The sequence below is a fragment of the Tupaia chinensis genome, unplaced genomic scaffold (genome assembly GCF_000334495.1).
Source record: "Tupaia chinensis unplaced genomic scaffold, TupChi_1.0 Scaffold000688_1, whole genome shotgun sequence".
In the NCBI taxonomy this organism is placed as follows: Eukaryota; Metazoa; Chordata; class Mammalia; order Scandentia; family Tupaiidae; genus Tupaia; species Tupaia belangeri.
Window position 1 is genome coordinate 3,080,640 of NW_006160211.1, and position 12,473 is coordinate 3,093,112.

A 12,473-nucleotide genomic window follows, 5' to 3' on the forward strand; every position below is an offset into this window, starting at 1 on the left:
TCAGCAGTAACGTAAAGTTCTGTGATGCTGAACCCACATTGGAGTGTCCCAGGTTTGTGTCCTGAGAGATCCCTCTATACCCTGGGCATGCACATGAAGTGGACTGGACTGACTGAAGCTGGGGGTGACAGCACAAAAACTATTAGGGATTCCTCACTCTCTCTGTCTGTCTCTTTCTCACTCATGGGAGGAATAAGTAAGTAAACTCTAAAAAATACACGTTTTTCATGGGTTCATAAGACATCAGAATACATGGTTAGGATTTTTTTAAAGTTTTTAACTTATTCCATGAGAAGGGGAAATAGGGTTGTGGGGATCTTCATACCATAATCCTCCTCCCACCCTCACTCAACCCAGACCACAGGTACATGTGGACCTGGTGTGCAAAAGGAGCCCTTGGGATGCAAACCTGAGATCTTCCCATGTGGCCTTAGCATCGTGGAGTATTTCACTACAACTGTACCACTGCAGCTAGCCAGGATTTTATATTTCTTTATATTACATCTTATGACCCATTCATTTGTATACTATAAAGTTCCATGTGTAGAATGGTATTTAGAGAACATAAAAAATTGTCTGGTGTCATGCACCCAGAAGTGAGGGTGAAGTAAGATAAGTATATCAGCACTTACCCAATATTACTCCTCATTTTGGTTTTCTTGGAATAATGATTTTATTGTGTAAAGCATATTTGGAACTTTTCTTATTTACTTTTAGATCATGATTTACATCTTTGAAGTACTTTTAGTATTGGCAATATTTTTAGACTTTGGACATGGATTTCCTTTTTGAATCATGATCATGTCTTGTGAATGAGATTTTTTTTTTTTAAAGTAAGGGTTTTTGGTTAGAAAATGAGTTATGGCTATAAAGTACTGATATATTAATTATCTCTGCAAGGATTTCCAAAGAGGAGTTTCAGAAGTTTTGACTAATATTGTTGGTGAAATTAGATAAAAGGTTCCTAAGAGACTCATTCGAAGTACATTTACTTGGATATTCAACTTCTCCTGTTTATTCAAAATACTTGGTTACATCCTATATTTATGTTACACGGCTCACTCTATTTAGTGGCATTTCCATAATATGAAAGTTCAGGTAATAGTTGACTTACTCAGATAGCCTCCTTTTTTTCCCCCCCAACTTAATTTCTCTGTGTATTGAGATCTGGAATCAGAAAGTGGAAATTCAGGATCCAGATCTAAGTTGAATAATAATAGGTAAGTGTCAAGCTCCCTAGGACTCATTTTTTCCCCTATAAAATAAGGAAGCTAAGTACCAGCAAGTGGTGTAACAGTTACATCCCTGGACTCCCACATAGTCAACCATGGTTTGAGTCATGGACTCAGAGGCTTAAAACTCAAGCAGGGCACTTGTGCGTGCATGCCCAAAATCCCGATAGAAGAGTAAAGGAGAAGGCATTGTGGCGTGACCATCCTCCCTAGGTGGTGATTTCTCATTTTCTATCTCTCTGTCTCTCCAGCAAGTGCACATGCCCTATAGAAAAATCTCTCTTAAAATTGAGGAAGTTGTTTTAGATAAGTTCTAGATCCCTGTGCTACCTGAGATCTACAAAAGTAAAAATGTCTAAAAGTGGAGCCAGCAGGTGGCATGGTGGTTAAGGTTCTGGACTCCCACGTGGTCAAGCATGGTTCGAGTCCTGGATCCCTCAGCTTGAAATTCATGCCAGATGTGTGTGCGTGCATCCCTAAAATCTCAAGAGGAGAATGGAGGAGAAGGGATTACAGAGTAGCCATCCCCCTTGTGGGGGGGGATGATTTCTTGTTTTCTGTCTCCAGTGAGTACACACACCCTGTAACAAACATCTCAAGATAAATAAATAAAGTCAAAAAGCACAATGGAAGTATCTCATTTTTTTAAAAAAATGTTTCCTTTCTTTAGGTTATATGCTCACATCAAAAGTGTAGTAATGTAAATGTTGCAAGAAATTCTTAAGAGATTCAAATTGTGTTTTTCAACTCTCATTCTTTTAGTTGTGTGACTGGATTTTTTTTTCTCCTCACAGTATCTCAAAGATGTTAACTGTCCTTTCAAGATTCAGGATCGACAAGAAGCGATTGACTGGCTTCTCGGTTTAGCTGTTAGACTTGAATATGGAGATAATGGTATGTTTTGTGGGAATTGTGTGTTTCACAAGAGAGGGAGAGGGAGGATAGAATAGAGGAGGTGCAAAAAATCTTTATATTTTGTTTCCTTTCATGTATTATTTTGTATTTGGTTCATTTTTATCATAAAAGTACTTTCTATTTCATTAATATTTACATTTTTCTTGTAGAATTTATGTCTTCTGCTAGTTAACAGCTGTCTTCACAAAGTGATGTTACTTTGGTAAATTTGCCATCTTTCATAGTCTGAACCTTAACCTTCAAAGTTAAAGTGTTTGTGTTCTACAATTGATGGGCTTTTGGAGTATTGGTTCCAGCGTGTGATTTCACAAGACACTGACTCTCATACATATACACATTAATACACTATAGGCCAAAAATATTTATTACTTAATGTTATCACAGATACTTTTATTAGAAGTTTTTGACTGTTAGTACCTATAGTAGAAACAATTCTTTATTAAACTCATGTTTCCTCTTATTAGACCATTGCTGAAACCCTGATATGAGATCTGATCATCTTACCTCCATTCTCTGCATTTTATATTTTGCTCTTTTATGTGTACATACTACAGGTTGCAGTTCTCCATAAAATTTGCTTTTGGACCCTTTTTGGTATCTTTGGCTTCTCCCCTTCTTTCCCATTCTGCCCCTACTGATTACCCAGGTCTACTCCTACCCTCTGTCTGTTTTACCTTCATACTGCCTTCACTCTTTTTTTTTTTGAGAGGTTTTCGTTACAGGGCTCGTGCACTCCCCAGGGAGAGAGAGACATAGAGACAGAAAGCGAGAAATCACCCCCCAGGGGGAATGGTCACACTGCAATCCCTTCTCCTCCATTCTCCTCTCAGGATCTTGGGCACGCACGCACACGCGCCCGGCGTGAGTTTTAAGCCACTGGGTCCGGAATGCGAACCGCGGTCGACTACGTGGGAGTCCAGCAACATAGCCATTACGCTAACTGCTGGTTCCCTCTTTTTTTTTTAAAGAATTATTTTATTTACTTATTTATTTTAATTTGACCAGAGAGGGACAGACTGAGAGGGAAAGCAAGAAAACAAGCTGTGAGGTCCAGAACTTGAACCATGGTTGGCCACGTGGGAGTCCAGCGCCCTTAACCACCATGTCACCTGCCAACCCTACCTTCACTCTTAATTTAGATGTTTTTCACTTTTTGCTGAGATTAGATCTTACAAATCATTCTCTCATTAGTGTCACTTTCTAGTAACTGCATGGCCCACCAAACTAACTTTCTGAAAAGAAAATCTGTTGAATGTTGCATCTTGTTTTCTGAGATTAGATCTTACAAATCATTCTCTCATTAGTGTCACTTTCTAGTAACTGCATGGCCCACCAAACTTTCCGAAAAGTAAATCTGTAGAATGTTGCGTCTTGTTTTCAAAGAACATCTCTAGTTATTTATTCAGAACCATAATTGATTTCCCACATATTACACAATAAACTCCAAGCTTGTTAGCCCCGTATTTAAGGCCTTTGGTGTCTGGTATCCAACTGGTATTCACATACTTCACCTCCCAGCCAACCTAGGACACCTCTTTCCTGTTTACATCTTTTTCCCTTCCCCACTCCCTGATTTTTTTGTTTACACTTTTTCCTGGGCCAATGTGCCTTGTCACTTTATCACTGTACATCTAAGATCCAGCTCAGATGCCACCTAAGCAGCTGTAATATCTTCCTCTGAACTTTGGTAGCCTTTGTTCTGTTTTAAGTCATTTGCTATTTTCCATTTTGCTTTTTTGTCTTATTTGTCCCAGTAAACGAAATGGTAAGCTGATACTCAGCATTGTTCTCAGCATGGTACCTCTATTTGTTTCCCATTGTTTATGTAACAAATTACCACAAACTCATGACTTTAAAGTACAATTTATTATCTTATTTTGGAGTCAGAATTCCAACATCTGTCTCACAGGACTTGAGTAGGGTTGTCAGCAGGGCTGTAGAGGAAACTCTGTTTGCCCTTCCTACCTTCTTCAGGCCTGCATTCCTTGATTCTGACCCCTGCCTCCATCTTCAAATCTGGCAGTGGAGCATCTTCAGTCTCTCTGACTGCTTCCATTGTCGCATCTTCTCTAACTCTGGCCCCTGCCACCCTCTTATAAGGACAGTTGTGATTACATTGGGCCCATCTGGATGATCCAGGGTAACTTTTGCATCTCAGGGCCCTTTGTTCAATCACACTTTATTAGGTGATATACACACAAGTTCCAAGGATTGGGACATGGATACCTTGGTGGAGGGATGTCAGTATTCTGTCTGTCATCAGTACCTGATCTAGTTTTTTGCACATAATAGGTGCTTATCAACTTCAGTAATTGTTGGGCATATTCAGTGCCTATGAGTATTTACATTCCTGATTTGGAGTATCATCCGGTTGTTTTTCTTTTAAGATGCCTCAGACTTAAATTTCAGAAGCCTATGGCAAAAATCTAATGTAACCCCAAATCTCGTGGCCTTGGTGGTATTAATTGGGTTTTGGGTCCTTTAACAAGTCTTTTATCTGTTCTGCTTGGATTGGAAGGAACTTTAGGTGAACTAATTTATCCAGCTGATCAAAAATGTTTCCCACATATTCCCAAATAAATTGATAGTTACATCTGAATTTCTTTATTTTTTTACCCTTCCATAGTCCATTTGTTTCATTTTTATAACATTTCAACCTTCAGTGGTAGGTGCCATATGGTCATTTGTCTTTATCATTGATATTAGTACATTTATTTCTCGTTAATAACATGGTCATTTTTAAATGAGCAAAAAAATGTATGTGAAATACAGTAAATATCTCAGTATTGGGAAAATACTACAGAGTTGAACAGTAAATTATGTCAAAAGCATATTAAAAGCCTAAACTGCAAATCAAATTTTATTTAATCTCAATACATTTTTGGAAAATTGTTTAAAGTAGTAATACTGCCCCTTATCAGTAGGAGGCAGTAATGTTCTTTTGTGGCTTTACATTACTGTGTTGCCTTCTTGACTTTCAAAATTGACTGATGCCATTATGAATTTTTATTATTAGTACCTTACCATTTTGTAAAGCCTTTCACTAGCTTGTCAATTAAGGTGATTAAAATCTTACTTAAATTTTTTCTTTTACTTTTTTGATATAATTATAAGGTTTACAGAGAAAAAAAAATGCAAGGAAATACCAGGTATTTTTATATATCCAGATTCTGAAAATGTAACATTTTACTTCATTTGCATTATCCTTTCTATACACATGCACACCACTTTTTCTAAAGTATTTACTATTAAGTTGTAGTTACTCCTAAACGTTTTAATGTCCATTCCCTGAGAGTGATGATTGTGTTATATAATCATGGTACAATGATCAAATTTCCTGGAAATTAGGATGCAGTACTATAATATATAATTATTCACATTTCACCAACCCAATAATTTTTTTTTGCCCCCAGTTCCCCACTCCCCAAAAAACAAAAGCCCAAGTCATTTAATTCTATCTTTGTATCTCTTTAGTCTCCTTATTATTTAGAATAATTTCTCAGTCTTTACTTGTGCTCAAAGACATTGATAGTCACTTTGTAGAATGTCCCACAGTTCAGTTTGTGTGACGTTTCTTCATGATTAGAGTCGGAGATGATACTTTTGTTAGGAATAACACGGAAGTGATGTTTTATTCTTTTAAGTACATCAGATCAAGAGGTATAAGATAGTGGAATGCCCCATTATGAGTCATGCTAACTTGGATCACTTGGTTTAAGTTTCTCCAATGTGAAGTTACTTTTTTTCCCCTTTCAAATAAATCTCTTATAGGGAAGATTCCTTAGAGACTTTGTCAATATGCTTGTGCTCTTCAAATTTTCCCTCTGGTTTTAGTATCTAGATGATGGTTCTTGCCTGAATCTATTATGTTGCTGATTGCCAAAAGGTGTTTTTCTCATTTTGTAATTATTTTGCATTTATTTGTTGGCATTCTATTGTAAGGGGGAGCTTTTCTTTCTCTGGTTATTTGTTTAAATCATTGTAGGTACATGGATTCTTACAACTTAGTGGGTCATAACCTTTTTCTCATCATGTATTTTGTATTTATGTGGTTCCAGATTTGGCCAGTGGGAGTATAATTAACTGCTGTCTGACTGAAAAACTTTTTTTAAGAGAGATTTTTGCCATCAGGCACATGTGCTCACTGGAGAGAAAGAGATACAGAAAGGAAGAAATCACTCCCTGGGGAGATGGCCACGCGGCAGTCCCTTCTCCATTCTCCTCTCAGGATTTTGGGTACACATGCACATGTGCCTGGCATGAGTTTTTGTTTTTTGTTTTTTTTTGAGAGGTTTTTGCTATAGGGTGCATACGCTCACCAGAGACAGAGAGATAGAAAGCGAGAAATAACCCCCCAGGGGGGATGGCCACGCTGCAATCCCTTCTCCTCCATTCTCCTCTCGGGATCTTAGGCACGCACGCACACGCGCCCGGCATGAGTTTAAGCCACTGGGGCTGGGACTCGAACCGCAGTTGACTACGTGGGAGTCCAGCGACATAGCCATTATGCTAACTGCTGATCCCTGCCTGGAGTGACTTTTAAGCTGTTGGATCTAGGACTCAAATCATGGTCAACCACATGGGAGTCCAGCAATGTAACCATCTGCTGATCCTCTGACTGAAATATTTTAACATTTTTCCTTTTTCCTCTTGTTTTCATTAGCAGATGATACAAGCACTACAGACCAAGATGCCATTTTAGGCATTATGTTTAGTGAATTATTACTGTGTTTTTATTCATGAATTTTTTATGTATAATTTTCAGATGAAAACAATTTATCTTTGTGATTCTGAATTTCAGGTTTTAGGTTTGTATGATGCTATAATTTTTTGTTGATTTTTTTTTTTCCTGAGAATATGAGGTTTTTGGATTCTGTATGAAGGATTAAAAAGATTTCAGAAAAACACTATTTAGTGGGTTTGTATTTAATTTACATAGCCTACACTTAACCTCCACGTATTCTCCTACCCCAAGTTTCAGAGGAAGCTGTAAAAGTAGATTGTTTCTCTCCTTGATTTGCTTGAAATGATTACATTTAGCAGTATTAATGAAAAAGTAATTTGTATCAAGTATTCCAGATATTATTTTAGCCTAATAAAGAAACTATAATTTCATTATATTCTTTTAGGTTTTTTAATAGCAAAATAATTTTGATTGAGTAAATCTTATGCTTATAATCAGTTTGTCTTAAATTCAGTAAATAAGCCTTATTTATTTTACTTTAAGTTACACTGTACAAATTATATTCTTGCCTGTTTTTATAGCTGAAAAGTACAAGGACCTAGTACCTGATAATGCAAAAAATTCTGACAATGCCACTAAAAATGCTGAGCCATTGATCAATTTGGATGGTGAGTATGTAAATGCATAAAGCTGTCATCAATAGTTTTGGCTTCTTAAATGTTTTTTACTTCCTTGGTTTTTTACTCCCACTTGTTTTAGTAGATTAAGAATGCCTCATGTAGACAATTTATGTTGATGTTTTATTGTCTATAATGCTTTTTATTATCGGTTACGATGTGCTTTTTCCCACTTTGCAGTTGAGTATTCAGTATTAAAATGCCGTTCTTCAATTTGCTCCTAGTAATTTGGGGGTGTGATTTGTATTTTAATCATCGAGGCCATTGTCTACCTCAGTGGTACTGTGAGATAAGTGAGAAAATTTTTCATTAATTTTGGTCCCTGGTGTCTTTTTTTTTTTTTTTTGGAGAGGTTTTTTGCTATAGGGCGCATGCGCTCGCCAGACAGAGACACAGAGACAGAAAGCAAGAAATCACCCCCCAGGGGGGGATGGCCACACCGCAGTCTCCTCTCCATTCTCCTCTGGGGATCTTGGGCACGCACGCACATGCACCCAGTGTGAGTTTAAGCCACCGGGTCCAGGACTCGAACTGTGGTCAACTACGTGGGAGTCCAGCGACAGCCATTACGCTAACTGCTGGTCCTGGTCCCTGGTGTCTTAGTAATTCTTTCCCTTTTTAAAAGTATGAAGAATCTAATTACCTAGATAATAAGTTAAATATTCTTCCACTGGCTGACTCATGGTGACCTATAATTTGAGTTATCCTTATGAATGAATAAGCTTGGACACTGCTGACTGCTGAGAGAGGGGGTTTTGAGAAAAGTGTCCATTGAAGGGATCTATGCATTAATAGCCTTGGGAAGAAATGTTAATTAAAAATGCTACATAAATGGGTCTTGTGGAAAAAATTACAGGATAAACCTAACGTAAGTTATGTTAATTGTTTATTAGATTGTTCGGTTTGGCTGATGAAATATAATTAATAGAAAACTATCTCAACAATTTACCCAATTGTTGCTAGTTTATACTGCTTTATGGTTTTTCTCTTTCTAGTAGCATTTTGAAGATAAGAGATTTATTGTTACTGGAAATTTTTAAATGTTTTTGGTAAGTTTATAGGGGAGGACTTGAAAAAGTTCATGGAAAATGGCATTATAGTGAGTTTATCTTGGTGCAAAAAATTTTTGAAATTTCATGATGCAATTTTTCCTGAATTTTTAGAAGGCCCCCTCATATGTCCCCAAATACATAATTATATGTTTGCAGAGCTGTAAGTTTTTTGTTCATTTTCAATCTTTTATAGTGAATAATCCTGACTTCAAGGCTGGTGTAATGGCTTTGGCTAATCTTCTTCAGATTCAGCGTCATGATGATTACCTGGTAATGCTTAAGGTCAGCTTCAGTGTTCTTGATTCTTGTCAAATTGCACATAGAAAAATGTCTTTAGAGTGATACATAAATTTATGGTCGAATTACTAAAATGCAGAAGAATGTGAGCCATAAAGCAGATTACATGTCTTGAATTATGCAGCAATATCAAAAAGTATTTACTGTGTGCCTGCCACTATGCTAAGTCCTTTGCAGAGATAGTTTCATTCAGTAATCCTAGAGGTAGATGTTAATACCCGGTTTTGTTTTTTGAAAATACGCACATGAAGAAACTGAGATATAAAGAGGATAAATAATACTCAAGAAGACACAAACAGAGCCGTGATTTTTTTATTCTCAGCACTCTGACTTGTGGTCCATTCTTTTTCCTACATAACCCTGCTTCTTTTTAATTAGTTCTCTTAAGGATTTATGATCTGGATTCATTAAGAGAGTGGAAAATGTCAAGTTCGTAATTAGTAATAATGAATTTGGTCAAAAGTGTATATCCCAAATCTCTGAGAGATTAATATGTCTGTCATTGGAGTTACCCCATCCTAAATAGGTAATCTAGTTCCTAACCTTCACTTCAGGGAGCCTGGTAGCTGAAAGAGAGCTCTTGTCTAAGAAGAAAACTTCACAGTTGTTTCTAGTAATTGTGAGGGTCAAATGGGTGAAATACTTAGTAGTATTTAAGATACCAGACTTGGAAATTACTTTATAAAGTAGTAATTTGATAGGAGATTAAAAACTTTAGATTAGATCTTGTGCATATTAACTAGCTTAAACTACTTTATAAGAAATTTAACAATTTCACTCTATCTAGAAGAGATTAGACCATTTTTAGAATTATGTGTGTTTGTTGACAGTTTTAACAAGAGAAAGATTTATTCTATTTCTAGATTATTATAATTCTCTACACTGAATCCGAATTTTAACTTGGATTTTCTCAACCCAGATTGGATGCCAAAAGACAAGTTGTTAGTGAAATTTAGTAGATTTAAAGGCTTGGTCTTCACTCAGACAATTATGTAAATTCCCTTGGAATAGTTTTATAGTGGTTATGTCAGCTTTAGTCATAAACTGAGAAGAGAAACAGACAATGTATAGCATATTTGGGATGTTTATTAGATTTTGAAAACCCAAAGGGAAAAAATATAACTGTTCATAACAGAAAGCTTTATAAAATCCTCATCCAGGCTACACCTTTGTCACTTCTGAGTTATTTTAAGAGGCATTCAAGTTTCACACTTATTTTTGAATTTTAATTGTTAACCCCCTAATTAAAATTCCATTAAAAAATTTTGTATTTCACATAATGAAATGCCTTGGTGATTTAAAAAAATCCTTTAGAAAGTCTGAAACATCTTACTATAGTGAACTGGAAAGAATAATAAGGTTTAAGATATTATATGCAAGTGTGTGTAAAAATACAAGCAGGCCCAGCAGGCGGAGTGGTTAAGGTGGCTGGATCATGGCTGACTTAGGTTTGAGTCTTGAGAGTCAGTCCAGTGCACGCTGAAAAGAGGATGGAAAAGGGATTGTGGCTTGGCCATCCCCCTGGCGGGTTGATTTCTCACTCTCCCTCTGGAGAGCTTATGTGCCCTATAACAAAGAAAAACCGGACAAAACAAAACAGATACAATTTAGTAACAATGATTGTCTTTGATGGCTTAGATAGGAAGATATATATTGCTTATTCAGAAATGTTTTTAATTACTGCAAGCATCATTCCACATTATTAAATATTAAAATGTGGAAACTTTCATTATGAAAGCAGTTGCCTTGTTTTTAATTTTTTGATGAGTTTGTTAATGAGCTAGTTAATTCTAACTTCAGACTGAGCATCCTTATTCTATAGATGTAAAAGAAAGGATAACAGTTAAACAGCTTATAAAAAGTAAAAATTATACTTCTGTCTTCATTAGGCAATTCGAATTTTGGTTCAGGAACGCCTGACACAGGATGCAGTTGCTAAAGCAAATCAAACAAAAGAGGTATGTATAGTTTTCGTTGGATTGTTTCTTGGGGTTTTTCTTTTTTTTTTTGGAGAGGTGGTTGTTATAGAGACAGAAAGTGAGAAATCACCCTCCAGGGGGGATAGCCACGCCACAATCCCTTCTCTTGGGATCTTGGGCACGCACGTTCACGCACCTGGCATGAGTTTAAGCTACCGGATCTGGGACTTGAACCACGGTCGACTACACGGGAGTCCAGCGCCACAGCCATTATGCCAAATACTGGAACCCAAGGTACATACCTTTTTTATGTTTTATAAATTCTGAATTAGCTATTCAGGAAAATTTATTCTGCTGTTGCCATGAGCTTAAACTTTGTATGTATCTGCTTTAGATAGCAATTGTAAACTTTTAGGGAGATTTTTAGGTAGACTATCAGAAATCAAAATATAATATCCCTAAAGTCTCTGATTATGAGACTACAGGAAATGTTAGCAACTGTAGGTGTCTGTTAAGGCCCTCCTCCTGCTGCACAGATGTTGCAGTGAATACCTCGGGCACAGCCACCATTCTGGACTCTGATCTTTCATACCCTCGTTTTCCCAGGCTCCCATGTGTTTTGTCTTCTCACCCCCTTTAGCTAGGCCCAGCAGTGTTGAAAGGTTACTCAGGCCAGGGCAGTATAGTTCCCTATGAAAGATACTCAGTTTTCTTCGAAAGGTTCTTATTGACCTATTAATTATTTATGAATCAGGCTACCAGAAATTAAAGATCAGTTTATTTCGCCCACACTGTAGAACAGACAGTAAATTGTTCTGGGATAATATAATTATTCATTCAGCAAAACTGTCTTTGGTCAGGAAGGGAGTGCAAATAAAGGCATAGTCAAATTTCCTTGCTTCTTGTTTGCAGTGTAACTTTACTTTTCAGTGCTCTAAATCTTTAGTGTCATCTCAAAAGATACTGACCTGTAATAATGTGGAGAAGGTTAGTATTCTTGTCGGTAGCCGTTTGTAATCATGCTCTCATGTGAGGCATGAGAGAGTTTTCAGAGATAGCTGTTCTTGGTGGTCTCTTGGGAGACAAGGGGAGAAAAGGAGCCTCTGGGACCAGACTGACAAGTAAAGCCATTTATTACAGTTCTGCCCTTTAACTTTGCTCACTTTACTTTTCCACTTGTTTGTTTGTTCATTTTTTAAAGCAGGAGTGGTCTAGGCTGACTTGCATTAGATTAATCACTGCTTAGTTCTTGCCTAAAACATTCAAGTAATGACAGCTTATGTAACATTCAAGGTGTAAGTAGTATTTTTGCTGGTAATGATTTTATATGGTACAGTCAGCATTACTGGACAGTTATTGTGACATCTATGGAGTTTAGCATCATCATAGTCACCCCATCTTTAGTATGTCTGTACTACGTGCTTATTGATCACTTAAATGGCTAATTTTTCTTGATTTCCCTAGACTATTTCAAAGTAACTGCCAGATGAACTATTGAAGGTTAAAATATGGGTAGCTAATCTGGTAAACATGCTAGCTAAAACAGTTGTGTATATTTTAGATTAGACAAAACATGTTTACTAATAAGCTTACTTCCAAGAAAGTAACACCAAGAGCAGTCCTGCCCTATTTGCCCTGCACACTGTTGCAGAAAGGAATTGTTACTTTATATGGGGGGGGGGGGGGGGGGGGGGGTT

The 12,473-nt window shown here is 36.9% G+C and overlaps 1 protein-coding gene across 1 annotated transcript in view; it reads left to right on the forward strand.

The window, feature by feature from the left end:
* RTRAF (RNA transcription, translation and transport factor) overlaps positions 1 to 12,473 on the forward strand; it is a 16,989-nt gene that overhangs the window by 3,772 nt on the left and 744 nt on the right. Inside the window, exons 3-6 of the mRNA XM_006160539.3 lie at positions 2,027 to 2,126; positions 7,413 to 7,499; positions 8,754 to 8,842; positions 10,747 to 10,815. Coding sequence (XP_006160601.1) covers positions 2,027 to 2,126; positions 7,413 to 7,499; positions 8,754 to 8,842; positions 10,747 to 10,815 — 345 coding nt within the window. The remainder of the gene's footprint in view (positions 1 to 2,026; positions 2,127 to 7,412; positions 7,500 to 8,753; positions 8,843 to 10,746; positions 10,816 to 12,473) is intronic.